The sequence below is a fragment of the Ovis canadensis genome, chromosome 8 (genome assembly GCF_042477335.2).
Source record: "Ovis canadensis isolate MfBH-ARS-UI-01 breed Bighorn chromosome 8, ARS-UI_OviCan_v2, whole genome shotgun sequence".
Lineage (NCBI taxonomy): Eukaryota > Metazoa > Chordata > Mammalia > Artiodactyla > Bovidae > Ovis > Ovis canadensis.
In genome coordinates, this window is record NC_091252.1 from 25,960,489 (window position 1) to 25,981,617 (window position 21,129).

Here is a 21,129-nt window from a genome sequence, read left to right on the forward strand (position 1 = left end):
AGGTGATTATATGATTTTTAGGCTTTTGTATAAAGATTCAAGAGTAAATTTTCTGATAAAATGTGGTCAGCATAAATTTGGCTAATTTAGTCAACAAATAGTTACTGACTTCCTAGCATGTGCCGAATGACATGGCCTCTGCTTTAGGAAAAGAATTTTGAAAGCTCTGACAGACTGGCAGTTATGAAGAACATTGCTCTGAGGTGGTGGTGCAAGTATGCTCACTCTTCACTGCTAGGAGCCGTCTGTGGTGCTATCAAATTTATGTTCCACTGTGCTCCCGGCACCTACTGTAGTAGTTTAGCTGTAATTTTTATCCTGATGGTCTGGGTTCAAATTTCCCACTGCCATTTAGTAGTTGTGATATTGGACAAGTTATTTCTCTCTCTTAGATCCTACTATTGTATCTATAAAATCTAGATAATGTCTACCTCCCTGGAATGGGTGAGGAGTGAGAGATCTGTCTCAGTCAGCTCTGGCTGCTCTCACAAAATATTATAGACTAGGCGGTTTAAACAGCAGAAATTTATTTGTCACATTTCTGGAGGCTAGGATGTCCAAGGTCAGGTGCCAGCCAATTTGGGTCCTGATAAAGTGGCTCTTCCTGGTTTGCAGACAAACGTCCTACTATATCCTGCTATAGTGCAGAGAGAGAGAGAGAGAGAGGGAGAGAGATTGAAGAGAGAGGTCATCTTTTTATGTCTCTTCTTATAAGAAAGGGCACTAATCCCTTTCATGAGGGCTGCACTCTCATGACGTAATCACCTCCCAAAGGCCCCACCTCCAAATGGTGTTGCATTGAGTATTAGGCCTCAGCATATCAATTTCAGGATGAAACAAACATTCCAATCATAGCAAGATTTTATGTAAAAATGTCTAACCATAGGAAACAATATCATCATATGTGCATACACGAATGATCAAGACCTAACTTTGTCTGCCCTTAAGGAAATTAATCTTTTAACAAAGATTTTCTTCTTGAAAGAATCATGAGAAATTTGACATCTTAAGTTGAACATGATTACCTGAGAAAAATTCATGGCTAATAAAGTTTTATTTGAAAAACAAATTCTTTAGTGCTCAGAGAGTTATATTCCTAAGGTGTGCCAGTTTACCTCAGCTCCCAAAATATAAAGGAGTGCTTATTTTATTTTTTAAGTAATTGCATATTACTATTCTTCCTAAAAGAGCTGATCATAGATAAAGTAAAATGTACCCCACTGAGGTACACTCCAGAATTCTGATTAGTATTCTCTTAGAGCAAAGCTACACAGCCTAAAATCTGTGTATTGTAAAGCTGGATCAGAATTCACTCAAAGGAAAATAGTAGTTAGATGACTTCAGGAAGTCCCTCAGCTAAGGTCATTTGAAGAACTATATGACTATAGGAAAGAGTTTGTCAAAAGCACTAGAATACTTAGTCCATTGGACAAGACTTCTGTCACCATGGTGATCACAAGCTACACATTAAATAAGTTCTATATCTGTTGTTTTGAATTCCTACGCCATGCTTCATGTGACAGGTTTAACATGGTGACACAGCCTAGCTTGCCTAGAACCAGACAATTCTTGAGTAATTGAAGGAAGCTCTTCAGAGATGCATATACAGAATTACTGTTTAGTTGTTCAGTCGTGTCTGACTCTTTGGGACCCCATGGACTGTAGCGCACCAGGCTCCACTGTCCATGGGATTCTCCAGGCAAGAATACTGGAGTGGGCTGCCCTTTCCTCTTCCAGGGGATCTTCCTGACGCAGGGATCCAACCCTTATCTCTTGTGTCTCCTGCACTGACAGGCAGATTCTTTACCACTGAGTCCCATAGGAAGCTAGCCTATAGAATAAGGTAAATAATTAAATGTATCATTAAGACAAAAACAAAATTAAAAATGGCTTCCTAATCAAGTTATACTTAATTAAAAGTTAATGAACAATGTCCTGAGTAAAATTAAACACTGACAACATCTTTTCAGGAACATTCAAAATTAATATTGCATAAAACATCAAAATATATTTTTCCACATGGGAATTAAAGCATAGAATGCTAAACCATTTAGACAACTTGAAAATTATTTTCTCTATTTATTTATAAAATATATTTTAGAGTTTAAAAAGGATATAAAATGTTGTAGAATACCTTTTCTAAAATATCCCTGATTGTCACCTTTATGTCCAGATGAACAAAAAACAATGACATATGTATGTAGGGCATTGCATATTAAATATTTAAAAGTCATACAATTGATCACAATTGAATCACTCTAGAAACAAGGTAAGATCACCTTAGGAAGCAACACAAATGTTATGCAACAATTTAACATAATTTTGGTGTGATGTACATTAATAGTCATGATCTGAGGAATTACCTATCATTGAACATAAGGACAGAGTGCTCCAGTGGGTTCTTTAAAACCATTCTTTCCAACAGAAGGAAAAAAAAAAAAGGATACTTGATCTTATTCATGATGCTCATGAAACAATATCTCAAATCAGCAGACAAATTATATATTTTCAAAAGAGGAAAGAAACACAATTTTTTAAGTGATATTATTGAGCCCTTTAGTAGTGCTAGCTGGGAAAGAAAGGTTAAGAATTTTGAGTTTGATTCCTCACATAGCCAGGAAGTCTGAACTGCCTGACAGTTCTGTTAGGATCTTTCACACCTACCAATTTTAGTTTCTTTTTTGCTTTTTAGCTGCACTTGACATTGACATAAAGCCACAACAATTCTACATAAATATTTTTGTTAATATCCTAATGTCACTAAAAGAAAATTGGTATTGATCATTTGGAACAATGAATAATAACTAATAGCCAAATCAAAGGTGGTGCTAGTGGTAAAGAATCTGCCGGCCAGTGCAGGAGATCTAAGAGACATAAGTTCAGTCCCTGAATTGGGAAGATCCCCTGGAAAAGGAAGTGGCAACGCACTCCAGTATTCTTGTCTGGAGAATCCCATGGACACAGGTGCCTGGGTGCTGCAGTCCATGGGGTCCCAAAAGACTGAAGCAACTGAGCATAAATGAAAGATATTATTAATTATTGCCATTTCCTTTATGCACGTTATTTGACTTTCAAAACAATTATGTGCCGAGGAGGAACTCTAGTGCTGATTTCTTTTATTACGTGATTGTCCGTTATTTCCATTTTTTGTTGTGCCTGTTTCACAGGTCTTTTTAAAAAATCTTGCAGAGAGAAACAGTATTGTTATATATACATTTTATCTTTTAGCGGATAATGCTAAAAGAAAAAGTAGATGCTATGTTCTATTTATTTGTCTTATTAGATATATTCAGGTACCTAAATTAAAAAGAAAAATCCCTGAATTTTTGAAATTGAATATTTTTTTCTTTAAATTAATAGTTTTTATCTAGTAGATTTAAATATTTAAAATTTAGCTTTACTATTTATAGCTATTTTGATCACACTTTGTGTGTGGTATTCATTTTTAAACATCTGGCAATAGTATAACTGGTAAAATTAAGTTTCCTTGGAAGGAAAGTTATGACCAACCTAGAGAGCATATTAAAAAGCAGAGATATTACTTTGCTGACAAAGGTCCGTCTAGTCAAGGGTATGGTTTTTCCAGTGGTCATGTATGGATGTGAGAGTTGGACTGTGAAGAAGGCTGAGCACCGAAGAATTGATGCTTTTGAACTGCGGTGTTGGAGGATACTCTTGAGAGTCCCTTGGACTGCAAGGAGATCCAACCAGTCCTAGAGGAGATCAGTCCTGGATGTTCTTTGGAAGGAATGATGCTCAAGCTGAAACTCCAATACTTTGGCCACCTCATGTGAAGAGTTGACTCATTGGAAAAGACTCTGATGCTGGGAGGGATTGGGGGCAGGAGGAGAAGGGGACGACAGAGGATGAGATGGCTGGATGGCATCACGGACTCGAAGGACGTGAGTCTGAGTGAACTCCGGGAGTTGGTGATGGACAGGGAGGCCTGGCGTGCTGCAATTCAGGGGGTCACAAAGAGTCGGACATGACTGAGCAACTGAACTGAACTGAAAATTAAGTTTATTATTACCAATATGTGAATTGATGTCAATACAGGCCAATTATGTGAGATTGAATTTAAAACATGCAGGTAAAAAGTAACACAGGACATCACTTTTCCTTTTAATTGCATATAATTAAGAAAACGTTTCAACTTTCTGGTTTACTTTGCTCTTATATATCTAGTATTTCACTAAGTCAAGTTTATCTATGTGACAAAGGCAAATAAGATTTACTTGGAGCCTTTAAAAAAATTTTTGTTACTAATTATATTGATAGTTTCCATTTATGAATGAGACTTTAAGCTGCTTTGCTTCTGCAACACTTGCATGAAATATGCACTTCATTTATTTTTTCAACTGCTTGCAAGACGTGTCTGTTACTGAGTCCAAGCTTGCTCTGCTCAACCACAACAAGCCAATAAATAGAAGAGATGAGGTGTTGAGGCAAAGAATACAACTTTATTAGTAAAGTCTGCTGACAGAGAAGATGCCAGACTAATGTCTCAAATTAACCTTTATCAGGATCTGGATGCCAGGTTCTTTTATAGAACAAATGTGGTGGGGAGGTGAGGAAACAAAGTAAGAAGGCTATTAATCTTGCAAACATCTCCTAGAATGGCAAGCCTCAGGCAAGGGATTTGTTCATTTCTTCTTCCCTGCCATCCACAGGTGGACAGGGTCCTGAACAAAGGCGCTTTTAGTCAGGCAAAAGGGCAGAATTCTCTGAAGCAGGCCATTATGTATGTTTATAATAACAAAAACAAAGAAAAGTCAAAAAAACAGTTCCAACATAGAGTCAAAATTGGCTTTTCCCTGCAACATATCATTTTTGGGTATCTTGTTGACATGAAAAAAATATCTTCAAGACAAAGATAATGTCTTCCTCCAAAGAACTCTGTTCCCTATGTTCCATATCACAATTGATGGTAGTTATCCTTCTATGAATCAAGAATTCCTGGAATCCTTTTTTTACATGATCTTCAGCTTTTTAAAAATCTGACTTATATCCTGCACCCGGATAAACTATTATTTTCTGACCAGTGAAATTCTAGTCAACTGAGGAATCTAAACTCAAATGGCATCTTTTCAGGAAAAACCTTGCCCAGTTTTAATAGTAGAACTAATCTTTTTTTCTGTTATCTATTTGGCTCTACTGGAGAACTTGTAATGTGCATGGTACAATATTTTGCTTTTTATTGGCTGTTTCACATACTGTTTCTATGTACAGACCACTTCAAAACTTAGTGATATAAGACAGCTGATTTAACTTTCCTCATGATTCAGAGGATCAAGAAGTTCAGGAGGGATCAACTGAGCAGGTTTTCACTTGGATATCTCCTGTGATTACAGTCAGTTATAAGCTTGGACTGTGGACATCTAAAGTAATTTGACTTCTGGATGTCCAGGATGGCCTGCTCAGCTGGCTGGCAGTTGATGCTAGCTTGTGGCTGGGAGCTCAGCTGGGGCTGCTGAACTGGATTGCTTGTATGCAGTGTTGCCAGCCGGGCGGTGTCGGCTGGAGTATTCACATGGCAGCCAGCTTCCCCCAGAGCTAGCACCCCTAGAGAAGCAGAAGCAGATAGAAACCACATGGTTTATCCTGATTTAGCTTAGGAATTCACACAGCAACACTTCCACTCTATTCTGTTGATTACAAGTGACTCAGCCAAACTGACAGACGGTCCAGCCCACGCCTCCCCATTCTCTCTTCTGTCCTAAAATGTCCTTTCAGCTCTGTGGCTCTTGGTCTAATTCCTTGCCATCTCTCAAGATCTTATTCAGTGCCCCCTGCCAGAGCCTTTCCTGATTCCATCATTGAGCTACCAGAGCCAATATTTTTTTGTTTGAGTTCAAAGAGACATTTAGCTCAAATTTCATATTTCCCATTTATTAATGAGAGCTACATGACCTTGGGAACATTATTTAATCCCTTTATGTGAAAAGCAGGGGTAATAACTGAACCTACATAACTTTTAGGGTTATTGTGAACACTGTGTGACTAAATAGTAAAGAGCATTCCCTGTGATACATAGTAAGTAGACAATATTAGCTGCTAGTCTTTTCGTATCTTCTTTCTCCGAAGCCCATAGAATTGTATTTGTATATTTTTCTATGTACCATAATCTGCCCCTTATAATAATTTGTGGGCTTATTTTCTATCTTATGCATACTTAGTTCTTTATGTTACAGGCAATTCATCCCAGTAGAAACCTCCATCTGGAATATCAATGCAGAGCCCCTAGGTTCTTTATGCCTCAGTAAACATAATGTAAAGAACTTGTCATTTTCCTCTGTTATTCCTTGTAACCTTTTCTCCTCATGATTCTTCTTGCAGAAATTAGAAAAGAAAAATCTGGGAAGACTTCTTCAGTTCTGAAGGATAAAGGTAATAGAGTCAGTTTAACATAACACTAGAAACTTATTAACAAAAGTATCTGAATGTGTCCACAGTACGTCAGTCATCTCCTTGCAGATTTGTGGGTCAGAATTGCACATGACACTCATATATTTGAAAACTTTTGTTTATTTGCCTGTCCCTTAAATACTTACTTTCTGTTCACCATGATCTAAAAGTGCTTTTATTATAATTTCTGAAAGAAAGGAAAAAAGATGAAAAAAAAAATAAGAATGAAAGGGTAAAAGAAAAATGTTAAAATGAAAGTAAAGGATATAAGGAGGACTTGCTTCCATGCCCTCTGGTTCTCTTTTTTCTATCCATTCGTTAAATATGTATTTACTGCATCATCTTTCCAAGCACTTGCTAATCATTGGCAAAACAAAGATGGCAAAGCTAGGAATAGGGAGGAAGTCTTGGGAATTGAAATTCTGAATTCTGCTATTTTCAGGCTTTCATGCATTGGAGAAGGAAATGGCAACCCACTCCAGTATTCTTGCCTGGAGAATCCCAGGGATGGGGGAGCCTGGTGGGTTGCTGTCTATGGGGTCGCACAGAGTTGGCCACGACTGAAGTGACGCAGCAGCAGCAGCAGCAGCAGCAGCAGCAGCAGCAGCAGCAGCAGCAGCAGCAGCAGCAGCAGCAGTCATGTCCTGTCTGCTTTAGTCTGGTCAGGTTCCTTATTGCTATGGAAGAGCGTAACATTCTTTTTTTTTAATTTTCAACTTCAGTCTCTTGAATGGATTGACTTTTCTCTCAATCCATCCAAATTCCAGGACTCTTTCTAAGAATAGTGTCACATAAAACGTCAGGTCTTTTCTATTGAGGTCATAATCAAGTCTGAGGAATTAGAGAAGGCTTTCCTGAAGAAGTTATATTAAATTCAAGTACGAAGGGAAAGGAGTTATCCAGACAAAGGTGTAAGGATTATTTGGGAGAAGTACAGAAGCAGGGCATCTGCTCTTTGCCAGGCCCATTGAATTCTACTTTATATATTTTGTTTCTGCAAATTGTGCTTGATATCTACATTTCAGTAAACAAGGAAGGAAGCCGAGGTATATGTAATTTAAATTACTCAATGTCACACTGTGGGTGGGAAGCAAAGGCAAGAATCAGAGTCAAGTCTGCTGGATTTAATACCCCTTTATTCCATTTTAACACAGATATTGTTTAATCCTTTAACAAAGGCTTTTTTTTTTTTTTTAGTATTCTTCAGCGCACCTTTGCTTTGAGTGTAGAGCTCATCACCTATTCTTGAAAGTCTGTTTGACGTAGACAAAGGTCTATACAACGTGGAAAAGTATGCTCGTAGTCCTTTGACTATTGGGTGACTCCCCTTAATTCCCGCAGAAGAGCTCAGTCCATTTTTCACCAGTGATTACTTGTTCTCTGAGAGAGAGAGACTCCTTCTCACCTCCACTATCATTTTATCTGGCAATTTACGAAAACAGTGTCCTTGTTTGTATGGAAACTAAAAGTATTATTGAAACACACCACCAGGAAAATCCATATATAGATGCAGAATCTAAACCTTCCTCCTTCCAGTATAGTATGAAATAGACTTATTTTGTTGAGCATATATGTCACGAGACTACTTAGACCATATATTATCGTTTGCTATGAAAACAACTCAACAGAAAAGTTGGGTCTTAACTCTAACACTATCTTTCAAGCAATGACGATTATAAAAATTTTCAATTATTACTTAAAGACTTCACTTGTGCTGCAGCCTAAACTCCTTGGAAATGGTAGTTGTAAACATCTGCCCCGGAAAACATTATCTGGGGCAATTTAAATCCACACTGACCACTTTACGAAGTAGGCTCTTGTAATTTCTATTACTGTTGTTGTTGTTGCTTATGTACAATTGCAGACAATTTCCAAAGGAACGCTTTTTCCTCAGTGTTAAATTCTCTACTATTTGTAAGTTGTCCTCATGGTCACTATAAAATGATGTATATTAAAGTCTATTACATATGATTATTGATTTAATCATATTTTAAATGAACCTCTTTTTAAATTCAAGCTGTGTTAATGCCCTCGATTATCTTTGTTATATACAAGCTGAGTGCTATTTTAGAGGAATTTTATTGTCACTTTTCCTTTAGTTTCTGAATATAATTTTCTTTACATAGAAAAATCAGAGAAAATGGTGTACTACCCATACAATTTCAGTGACTTTAACCTCTGCAGTGTTATTGTTTCTGGAACCAGTTTTTGAAACCTGCTGCTGAGCTGTGGCAGAGTCAGAGTGCAGCAATTCTACTTGCTGCATAGCTACTTATTTCGTGGAGCAGCCCAAAGGTTGCCTACCTTTGCCAGTCTCCTATAGTTTCCACCTGTATGTACATATTAGGAAACCCATATTGAAACAATGCTGCATTTCTAAAACCAGAATTATTACACAGAAATCATTTAGGGCCACATTTACTGGGGATATGACAACCGTGAATAAATTAGGCATTTAGAGAAACATCAGTGTGTTAGTCGCTCAGTTGTGTCCAACTCTTTGCTGTCCCATGGACTGCAGCCCATTAGGCTCCTCTGTCCATGGGATTCTTCAGGCAAGAATACTGAAGTGGGTTGCTGTGCCCTCCTCCAGGGAATCTTCCCAACCCAGGGATCAGTCCTGGGACCCCTGCATTGTAGGCAGGTTCTTTACCATCTAAGCCATCAGGGAAGCCCAGGGAACATCAGGCTTGTGTATTTAAGGACATATAGAGAGGGCTGGAGATGATCATTACAAAGGAAAGGACAGAGAAAGACACATCTTGTTGGCTTTTGGTGCTGATTCAGCTACTGACTCTCTGGGATAGTAAGTCTTCTCTACATACTCAAATGGGCAGAGCCCTGCTTAAGTGGCCCTGACCACCCAGAAATCAGACACTCCTGTTGTAGTCCTTCTGACATTCACCCTATCCTCTTGCAACTTGCTTCTTACAACTGGTCTGATTTATCTGAGGTTGTGGGATTCACCGATGGTCCAAGGAACTGCAAACCAAACTATAACCAGGCAACAAGGAGATGAATTCTTTCTCTTCTATTGAGAATGCAGTAATAGCACCCGCAGGTGCCTCTGGTATTGGTATAATATGATGGATGTTAGAATTACTGACTAGTTTTGTGACTCAGGCTAGTGTATGTTTGGATCTAATGCCAGGAAATTCTCAGCAGAGCTTATCTTCTTTCATATTCTGATACCCAGCACCATGCGCCTGAAGTTTCCCCCAACGTCTATTAGTCTTCTTCACCATACTTTTTCTTGGCTGTTCCCACTCACCAAATAAAAGCTACCACTAAGGGTACGGTAAGTTTTCTGATGACTTTGCCTCGATCCCCAGTGATTTATTCATCATGAATTCTCACCCAAGTTCCTTATTGCCTTTGACTCTGGGAGCAGGGTAGGGGAATGGAAAACCTAGAATGATCTTCCTGTTTCTTTGTGAACTTTTCTACATCACCACCTCCCTGCCAGATTATTTTGAGAATTCCAAGTTATATCCCAGCACCTTTAAATATGGTCTAGATCCTGATAATGAAGATTCCTAAGACTTCCTGTAGGCTCTTGGTTAAATGTAAAGAAACTACCATGTTTATACAAACACACATGCAGAAATGTGCTCTCCAGTGCTTTGCTCCTGACAACCAAGACAGTTACGTTGAAAAAATGTGTAAATAGCTGACCCAAACCAATGATATATTTATTCTTCCTAACAAAAAAGTGAAGAGTTCCTGTATAACCCTGTCTCCCATTTTTGGTCAGCTTTGGCATCCTTGGGTAGTTAGGCTCAAGCCACCCTACAGACTTCTTAAATCAAGTCAAAGTCCCTTGAAGTCAAAAAGGACACGCAGAAGATACGAGATGAAGGAAAGTCAGTGCAGATGACCCAGCATGGCGGCAAAGGCATCTTCCTGTTAGCAACTTGGAGATAAAAATAATTCCTGTTTTCTGAGGACTTTCCCCAGATTTACAGTAATGGCTTTATGGCCTTCAGATACTTTAAAAAAGTCTGTCTGTTTTCTACATCTTCTTTCTTTCTCCTTTAAAATCAAAGCAGTCCATGGGCCCTCTTCTGAGGTCTTATACTTTACAACTACTTTAATCTCACACAATTGCATACAGATATTCATTTAAATCAACATGCTGGATTTTGAATTTTGAAGTTCCAGGCATTGCATTCTCCCATCCCACCAAGAATCTGTCCCTATCACCACTTCTCACTTCACGGCACATTAATTCTTTTGGTTTAGCCAGGAAATGCAAAACAGTATATTACCACCCTCTTCCTGAAAGAAAAAGTTAATGAAGCTTTTCAGTGTGTTTATTCAATTCATGGCTCTTGATTTCATTTTCACACGCTGACATGTGAAAAAAATTGATCCTATTTATTCTTAGCACAATAAATAGCAACAGGGACACTTCTTTTCCACCAAAACCATTTTAAAAAATTCTACAAGCCTATGGATATTTAAGGCTATAGTTTATGTACTGAGAAAATCTTGCTTTGAGGGACACAACCTTTTCAATGGAACCCCAAAATCCATTCTTGAAATGATCCAAACTCACCTCAACTCAGTGAATTCTGAGTTGCTTGAGTGGCATGTTCATTTACAAGTACCACCACCATATCTTTTTCATTTCACACCATAGACCAGATTTCCCTGGTGGCTCAGACGGTAAAGTGTCTGTCTACAATGCACAGACCCGGGTTCAATCCCTAGGTCAGGAAGATCCCCTGGAGAAGGAAATAGCAGCCCACTCCAGTACTATTGCCTGGAAAATCCCATGGACAGAGGAGCCTGGTAGGCTACAGTCCATGGGGTCACAAAGAGTTGGACATGACTGAGCGACTCCACTTTCCGCTTTCCACTTTCCACACCATAGAAGGGAATAGGAAACAAAGGGCTGGAAGGATTGATTTCTTTCTTTCCTTCCTTTCTCACTGTATTATAAGTCATTTTTGTCAGTAAAATAGGTATTGAGACTTAGTGTTGCAGAAAAGGCAGAGAACTGGTTTTATTTTCTATTTTTAATGAGTTATTGAGAGACTTCCCTGGTGGCTCAGACAGTAAAGCATCTGTCTACAATGCGGGAAACCCAGGTTCAAGCCCTGGGTTGGGAAGATCCCCTGGAGAAGGAAATGGCAATCCACTCCAGTACTATTGCCTGGAAAATCCCATAGACAGCGGAGCCTGGTAGGCTTCAGTCTATGGGGTTGCAAAGAGTCGGACACAATTGAGCGACTTCACTTTCACTTTCACTTTCAATGTTGTTCAAGGTATTGCCTATAGATTTCTCTGGAACCCATGATATGATCAGAATCATTTTGTATTTGAACCTAGTAGAACAAGTGGGGTTTTACTTGATTTGCTTTAACTAAGGACCCCATGTTTAAGACATTGGGAGCTCACAGATGAAACTGTCTCAGTATTTATCTTAGTCTTATTCTTGAAATCTGTTTAACTTGAGTCTGATGAATAAAACACCACATTTACATGATATATGCAGAGTTTTCCATTTGATTGTTTATTTTTTTTTGAAGAAACATAGCCTGAGAGAAGTAAACTAAGTTAGTGCTGATTATAACAGTTTGGGAAGACTTCTAGATGCTGAAGTCATGTGTTTTTTTAAAATCACAGACAAAGCAAGTTCTTAGCCATTCGAAAACTCATCCTCTTAAATGAATACATAGATTGTACATCATTCTACGATTTGCATTTATTTTAAAAAATATGACTAGAAAATGGCTTGTTGTACTGTATACTGTTCTTTATGATTAAAATTAGTTTTGAAAGAAAACATCATATCATTTCCACCTTGGTTCACCTTACTGATAGCTTATTGACTCCACTGTGTGTGTGTTAGTATTTTGATCTTGGTTTCAAACACATGTTCAATGTTTCTTTCCAGAACCTATTAAGGAAAAAGAAGTAAAGGTTCCAGCTTCCCTAAAGGAAAAAGGTATTACTCTATAATGAAATGTGAAAACACATTGATCCACCTATTGCATATTCAGTTACTTGCAATAAAGCCACATATTATTCATTTATTTTTTATACTTTCAAAGGTATAACTTTCATATGTACTTCTGTGTTTTGATGCAAAGGGAAAAGAACTTATTCTCTATTGTAAAATTTTAAATTGTACTATGAAACAACACGTGAAAGAGTAGCCATGTCGGAGAAACTGAGAAAGCTTAGAATGTATAAAAAACAAGTGTCTACTGGATAGCACAGGGAACTGCATCCAACCTCCTGAGATAATCCATGATGGAAAATTATATTAAAAAAGAGTGTAAATATGTGTAAAACTGAGTCAGTTTGCTGTATAGCAGAGATCGGCACAACATTGTAAATCAGCTTTACTTCAATTAAAAAAATACATATGCTGTTCTGATTTTATGAGTCTATAGTAGAACATCTACATTTTATAAATATCCTAAGGTGAATCCTATTAGGAATGGCCATGGAAAGCAAAGATTTAAGAGACAAAAAAAATCCTTAAAATTTCTCAGTGATAGTTTGCCATTCTTTCAGTTCAGATACAGTAAAATCCTAACAAATTTTATAGCTGGGAGACACTTAGAGGTAAACTCTAAAGATTTTTGGATGAGGTGGATAAAACTGAAATAGTCTAGAAACTTTTTGAAGTTATTATAATTTGCAGCAGAACCTGCATGAGAACTCTGATCTCCCAATCAAGCACTATGATCTTACTAAGGGCTCTTATTGGCCCTCTGGCCTCCTATTATACTAGGCTCGTAGGTATGTGGATTCTGATATGCCATGCATCAAGTTACGTTCCCTAAAATGTAAGTATATGTGTTAAGTCCAGTGTAATACGTTTAGTTTCTAATTATCCCTGTAACTTCTGTGGGCCTGGTATCATTCTCCCAATTGTCTAGTATTTCTTATCATTAAAATGAACATATTAGTGAACCAGTAAAACCATGAAATATACCTGCTGTATTGAATGTTCAAGTAGAGCCCGTTTCTTCTTTACCCTGAAGAGAAATCTGTGTGAACTACTGACCAGCATGCAAGGGCTTAGTGTAAAAATCCCAAATTATTGGAATTTTATTAAAAGAAAAAGCTTTTCATGAACTTGTATAAACATGTGTTGGAGCTGAGGGCACTGTGGAAGTGCGGTGGGAGGGGAAGCTGACAGAAGACTCAGTGAGTTACATGAAGGATGGAGGAGAGACTCCATTAGTCAGTGTAGCAATGTATAAAAAGCATACCCTCAAGTCATATTTTTTCTTATTTTTCAATTAAATTTAAATTAACCAAAATTGTTATTTAATGAAACAAGAAAGCACAGCATAATTTTTTTCTCAGCCCACATAACGTACTTAATTTAAAGTACTTAAAGCAATAATGATTCCAAACCTATTAAGGCTTTTATGTTTCACTTTAGAAAAATATCATATCCAAAACTTTATTTTTATTGTCCCCTATGTAGTAGTTATTTTACTGCTATATACGCTTTCAAGTTATTCTGGCATAATATGTAAATTCAAATATTTTGCTTGCAGGAGAATTCTTACATGTTATGTTAAATGTTCAACAGGCAGCAAAATGTTGTTACATTGTATTATTTGAAGAATGAATTAATTATGAAGACTAAAGACATTCCTTTGTATTTAGATAATTTATTTCTTTAAAATAACTCTAGATTTCTTTTTCATGATCTGACTGTCAATTTCAATAAACATTTATATAAATATCTAAATTGAAAGATTTGATTCCATCAAATAATTTAATCATTCAGTGATGACATAATTTTTTCCAAACTAAGATATAAGTATTACAAAATGAGGAACAGACAGGAGTATTATAAATTTCCACAGTTTTATTAAGAAAGCAAAATGCAAAATTTTTCCCCACTAGAAATGTGTGTGGAATATATAAATATATAAATGAAAAACAATTTAGGAGAGTCAGGCACAACTTAGTGAATAAACAACAACAGAAACACATGGTGCTAATTTGAGCGTTTGAACACTGGAAATATCTGTTTAAAAGTTTCATGTCTACTTTCATTGTTCTGGGAATTGTTTTTTCATCATCCTATCCCAGATGGTCAGCGTAGCTCCACCCAGGGCATGATCACAGACAATGATGGTGGGGAAGGCAGCATTTTGGAAAAGATAAATTTTTTTTTAAGTTATATGCTCATTTCATTAATGTTGAACTTTCCACATTACTATATGTTTCAAATAACTGCTTGAGAATATTCAATATCTTTTTATTTTACCATTTAAAGCAACAATGACCTCTTATAGTAATACACTGAGATATTATTGGTGCTTTGAAATTTTTTGCATTTGATGTCATCATTTGTTTACTACCAAGCAACCAAGTTTCCAGCATGTGGTGCTGAGTGTGAATGACAGTCCTTGGACATTTTGACAGAAAGAATAGCATTATATGCAAAGACTTTCACTTTCACCTGTGAGAGGTGGTGTCACCTTAGACTTTCTTTCCTTAGAGGGAGTCAGTAAATTCTCACATACATTAGAACAGCTACAATTTAAAAAATTCTTACTAAAAAATAAGTTAATTTTAAAAGAAATCTTGTTAGATTGAAAGCTTATCATATCTTCTTTTGTAAATAATGAAATTGAAAGTGTGAATGTGTTAGTTACTCAGTCATGTCTGACTCTTTGAGACCCATGGACCATAGCCTGCCAGGGATAATTGAAAGCCTTCATTTAATGTCCAATCAAAAAGCATGAAACATAATGATAATATCATGCACACTTAAATGATAAAATTCACAGATACATGGAAATTAAACAACATATTCTTAAAAATCCAGTAGATCCAAGGAAAATTAAAAGGGAGATTAGAAAATATCTTCAGAAAAATGAAAATGAAAACTCAACATACCAAAACTTAACAGAATGCATCAAAAGCAGTTCTAAGAGAGAAGTTCATAGCATAAGTACATTAAAAAATAGAAAGATTTCAAATAAACAACCTAACTGCATGCTTCAAGGTATTAGAGAAAAAAAGAACAAACTAAGCCTAACGTTAGCAGAAGGAAGAAAATAAAAAAGATTAGAGCAGACTTAAACAAAATAGAGAGTAGAAAGATCAAGAGTTGTCTTTTGAAAAGATCAATAAAAATGACAAACCTTTGGCTAGAATAAAAAAAAAAATGAAGAACCAAGTAAAATAAAATGAGAGTAAAAGAGGAGATGTTATAACTCTTGCCACAAAAAATTAAAAACAGGATCATAAAAGGCTACTATGAATGATTATATGCCAACAAGTTGGATAACCTAGAAGATATGAGTAAATATCTAGAAGCATGCAAAGGCCAAGACTGAATCATGAAGAAATAAAAACTTTGAACAGAGCAATAACAATGAGAACATAATGAAGAAAAGTCCAGGACCAGAAGGCTTCATGCTGAATTCTGCCAAACATGTGAACAAAAACTATTTACAGTTCCTTTCCTGAAGATAAGAATAGTGCCAGTAACAGTAGCACTTTTTTTCTAAGCAGCAATTAACAGTCTAACACTTTTCCAGTTAAGCCCATCAGGCCAGACTGCCAAGTTGATAGAATGAATGGAAAGTGGTTATGTGTTGGTAAGCGAAGTAGTTGAGACTGCCAGAATTTTTTCTGTAACCACTGGCTTTCCAAAATTAATGTATCCAAGTACTGTGAATTTTATTTCCTTCCTCCAAATAATTAATGTACATAATATATGTACAACTATATGTATGTGGAATATATGGACAGTCATAAATGTAAAGCTTCAATAGTCCTTCCTTGGTATTCTTTCCATTTAAGCCCTCAAAAGAATGACTCACTTTCCTCTGTGTGTTCATTTTTCTTGTCACTCCAAGCCACCTTATGCAAATATTCTAATGTGCTTCTCTCCTTGAAGGAAAAAATTTTTAAATATTATAGCTTTTATTTATTAATTCATTTTTATTTTTCTTGTTCACTTTTTTAAAAAGCTTTAAATGTATTCTTTTTTGTATCAGGCATCTATTATTTTTATGTATTTAACCGGATGTAGGATAATCCATACCTATGACCTTTGACCTTTTATTGACGTAACTGATTATTCTCATTTCAACAAAGAAAATGCATGCTGGTGCTCAGAGATAGAAGTGAGAAAAAGTGACTCTCTTTTGTTAAGGGAAAAAAGAAAAGAATGTCCACTTATTTGGCAAGTGATTTTTGCACCATTTTCTGAACCATTTGAATGGTTTAAAGTCACCTGGCTCATTACCTGAAATAAATCCAACCACCTCTCCTGCCATCTTCAGATAACATCACAGGACCTTGTTGATACTGACTGTTACCTATGCGACCTACAATATGTTCAGTCTCCTCACATTATTTCTTACTTAGAGTCTTCATGTTGGGAAGTCTCAGGGAAAGGTAGAATAATGCGACACATAGCACATAGCAAGGCATACAGAAAAGATTAGATAGAGATAGAGTGGCATTATCAGGAACATGGTACATTGTGTTTAGCATATACAAAAGACAAAGGATCACAAAAATGAAATGATGGCAGAATGAGGCAGGGAAAGTGTATGCATTTATTCTGTGCTGCAAAGAGAGAATGCCCTCTGGCTCATTTTGTGTTTTTAGTGTCCACTCAGCAAACTTACTTTGTGAGCACCGAAGTCCTGTGGGAATCTTGCCAAGGAAGTGTTGCCGAATCAGGACTTAGGCATAAACATTGAGTCATGCATTAAGTGTTTGTATTGCAAACTAAAGCTATTTTAGAACTGTAACTATAGAAGCTTATAAAGCATAATTTCTTTTCCTGTTGACATAATGGGAATGAGAGGTGAGAGAGAGACACAGCCACAGGTACAGAGAGAGAGTAAGTGCGGTGGGGGTGTGTTTGTGTATGTGTGCATACATGTTATGGAAAAAGCGCTGTGCCCAGTAGATTGAGATTCTAACTGCAGCTCTGAAATTACCAGATAGTTATCTGAAGATAATGTCCCCCAGTGATGTGTGTCTGCTGGGTCCATTCTAATGGTCTTTTCCACCCATGTAAATTTTTGATTAGTGGCACAAGGATTCTACTTTATATTTCGATCTAAACCATCTAAAAATGAAACATAAATCTTATTTTCTTGAAAATAAACCATGTCTTAAATTGTTTTGTTTCTTAACAACTTTTGAGTGATAGTATAATATTCTTGGGATGTCTTAGTCATGAGACTCCACTAATGAAGAAGACACAATCCTTGCCCTCCAAGATCTCAGGATACTTGGTAAAGAGAGCTGGAAGAGAGTAAAAGTGAAGCGGCCTCCAGTGGTGCCTTAGGTGAGGCATACCAAAGTTTTCATCCAATCAGTGGCTATCTATGAGTTATATGTTCATACATGAATGCTCAGGAAATATTAGTTAAATTATTCAGTCTAATTTCAGCCACAGATACATCAGCTAATTATCATTGTTTCCATTTCAAAAGGTTAAGAATTTAAAATTTAGAGTCTTTCAGATGCCTTGCATTAGATCATTTGGTTAATAAATAGAGAAATAAGTTTTAAACTGAGGGACTTTTTTGTTTGGTTGGTTGGTTTTTCTCCAGCTGCAGTGCAACAAATGATCCCTTGCTTTGGATGAGATTGGGCAATTACTTGAGAACACCATCACCTTGCCCCTTTATTATGCATGAAAGGATTCCTCAGTTTACAACCGAAGATAACACCGATTTAAAAACTCAAGCAAGAAAAATAGGAGCATAGAAGATGCATGTGGTTTCATAAACATATGAATGTGGTTAAATAAGAGAAAGGAAAGAACTTAAACAGTCCATGTAGTATTGAATTAAAGAAATGTAGACAGAGATAAGATGAAGAGTGGAGTAGACATTGGTAGGTGTTGGTTCTCTCTGTGACTTTATCCAAACTCAGCAGTTTTGTCTTTTTGGAAGTCTATGAACTAAAGATGATCCCAGTCAAACTGATTGGTAATCAGAGCTTGTCTTTCCCACAGTAGTATTTACCTGGATTACAACAACTTGCCTCCACAGCAGATGAAATCAAATGCTACCTACTAAATTATGTCTCTTATTTTCAACAGTTTCTCTTAAGACGTAGTTAAGAAGAAACATGGATTCACTGAAGTTTGTTCCAAATCCGCAATCTTGTAGTGAAGCTGATTAGAGTTACAGTAGTGCTCTATCTCTCATGCAGAAAAGAAACTGTGAAAGGGTGTATGTGTGTGTTTTACAAAACGTTTATTGTTAAATAATACAGTGAGGACCACGTGCGCGTGCATGCTAGGTCGCTTCAGTCATGTCCAACTCTTTGCAACCCCATGGACTGAAGCCTACCAGGCTCCTCTGTCCATGGGATTCCTCAGGCAAAAATACTAGAGTGGATTGCCATTTCTTCCTCCAGGAGATCTTCCTGACCCAGGGATGGAAACTGTGTCACCTGCGGCTCCTGCATTGTAGGCAGAATCTTAACCACTTGAATGACAAGGGAAGCCCAGTGAGGACCACAGTGAAATGTAAATGTGTATATGTGTGTAACTGTAATAGTAACAGATATTCATCAAAAAGTGCAAATGACTACTCAAAAGATACAAAAATCATGGATTTATATGAAATTTATGAATGTAACTTCATTTAATATAACTTTAATTATTTTATTTAAATATATTTATATTTATATTTAAATATGCTTGAACATTATGGTGGAAAAATATAAGAAAAATCATTTCAAATATCAGTAAAGAGACTAACATACACTGTTTGCTTTGTTCTAAGTGCTTCACAAGTAGTGTTCAATCTAATTTTCACAACAATCCTTTTTTTCATTAATGTGAAAATTGAAGCGCTAGGAGTGAATTGCCCAGGTCACACAGTCACCTGAGGTACATTTGGGACTCATGCCTGGCAGCATGACCTGCCTCCTGTGCTAGCAGGCTTTCTAGACTCCCTCAGACCAAAACTGACATACAATCGACTAAGGAAAACAATACTGAAGCTCCTTTATATATTTCATACAAATGGATTTGGTGACTTGATTTTAAATGTAAAGTCTCTCCATGCCACTAAATATTAACTACTACTCTGGCAGTGAGTGAGACAGTTATCAATATTCTATCAATAGTCAGTCTATTTATCTAGTTTAACCAGCTTAATTTAGGAAATTGTTTATATGATTCATTATTTAATGACTGGCTGAAAAAAATAGAAACCTCAATGGCTTTTCTGTTCATGCCAATTACAATCTTAATGACTCTGTTAGTAATGTGTTCCTATAAGATGTAGTATGTGCTTTCTATGTAGTTTTTTTTGTGTGAGATATTTAAAAACATTCATTCTATCTATATCAACAGTAGTTATAAAAGTGTGCTTGTGTGTTTGTTAGTCCCTCAGTTGTGTCGAAATCTTTGCGACCCCATAGACTGTAGCCCACCAGGCTCGTCTGCCCATGGTTTTCTCCTGATAAGAATACTGGAAGCCATTCCCATCTTCAGGAGATCTTTCTGACCCAGGGATTGAATCCAGGTCTCCTTCCTTGCAGGCAGATTTTTTACTGTCTGAGCCACCAGGGGAACCCATAGCAGTGTGCTTATAAATGCTTCACATTTTGGAGTTGGGAAAAATCAGTATTCAGAGACCAGTTTTTCTGCTTACTAGGGGGTACATACATAGACAAGTATTAAGCCTCAATGTTATTATCTGTAGGCCTCAATATTATTACCTGTAAAGTGGGTGTAATATTAGGTTTATATTAGGTGTATATGTTCATTCATACAACAAATATTTATTGATTCCTAGTCTGTGCAAAGCACTGATCTAGGCACTATCATATAACAAATAAAACGGAAAATCATCCCAGGATTCAGGAAATTTGTATTCTACTGTGGTTAGAGAGCTAGTAAATATTTATGAACATTTAACATGAATATTTGACATTTTTAAAATAAATTTTAGATAATGCATATAATACACTTACTGAGTGCCATGTAGAAGATACAAAACACCATTGGCTGCAAAACCAAGAATTATTGTTATTATATTTTATTGCACATATAAAGCTCCTATGTGCTGAAGAAGCAAATAGTTGTATGATAATGATAAATTGTTATATTGTGTGATAATGATAAAAAAGATTGGTAAAAGAAAGAGTAGTTGCATTCAGCTTCTAACTTGCAAAGTATTTTAAATGGAGACATTTGGAAAAGAATGCACATTCTTGGGATTTATACTTTCTTTTTGATTTGTGAAGACAAAGCAGAGACTCCTAAACAAAGTTGTTTTCCACTGCTGCCCTTTTTTAAAATCAAGCATGAAAGTGAAGTCGCTCAGTCATGTCCGACTCTTTGCGACCCCATGGACTGTAGACTACCAGGCTTCTCTGTCCATGGAATTTTCCAGGCAAGAATACTGGAATGGGTTGCCATTTCCTTCTCCAGGAGATCTTCCCAACCCAGGAATTGAACCTGGGTCTCTTGCATTGTAGGCAGACGCTTTATCATCTGAGCTACCAGGGAACTGATGCATATGCATGATTAAACTCAAGCATATGCATGTTTAAATCTGGTTGGCCTGCTTCACTTGAGAATGTAGTGTTGATGACATTGAAAAATCATTAATGAAGCTCCCCTCCCCGGGCCCACCAGCAATTTACATTTCATAAATGAAATCAGCAGCCTGGAAAACTCAGTGCTACATACGAATTGGCAGCCTGTCTGCTTCAACCATTCAGCTTGGGGATTGTTTGATT

The 21,129-nt window shown here is 36.7% G+C and overlaps 1 protein-coding gene across 50 annotated transcripts in view; it reads left to right on the forward strand.

Moving 5' to 3' along the window:
• The window catches only part of TRDN (triadin), a 409,007-nt gene that overhangs the window by 315,576 nt on the left and 72,302 nt on the right, over positions 1 to 21,129 (forward strand). For 42 of the 50 annotated variants that reach the window (XM_069599059.1, XM_069599060.1, XM_069599070.1 and 39 more), the window contains 2 exons: positions 6,337 to 6,387; positions 12,308 to 12,358. The exons of 2 other annotated variants lie outside the window; for them this stretch is intronic. In XM_069599059.1, the coding sequence (XP_069455160.1) occupies positions 6,337 to 6,387; positions 12,308 to 12,358 (102 nt within the window). The remainder of the gene's footprint in view (positions 1 to 6,336; positions 6,388 to 12,307; positions 12,359 to 21,129) is intronic. 6 more of the 50 variants (XM_069599075.1, XM_069599088.1, XM_069599089.1 and 3 more) reach the window with 2 other exon arrangements.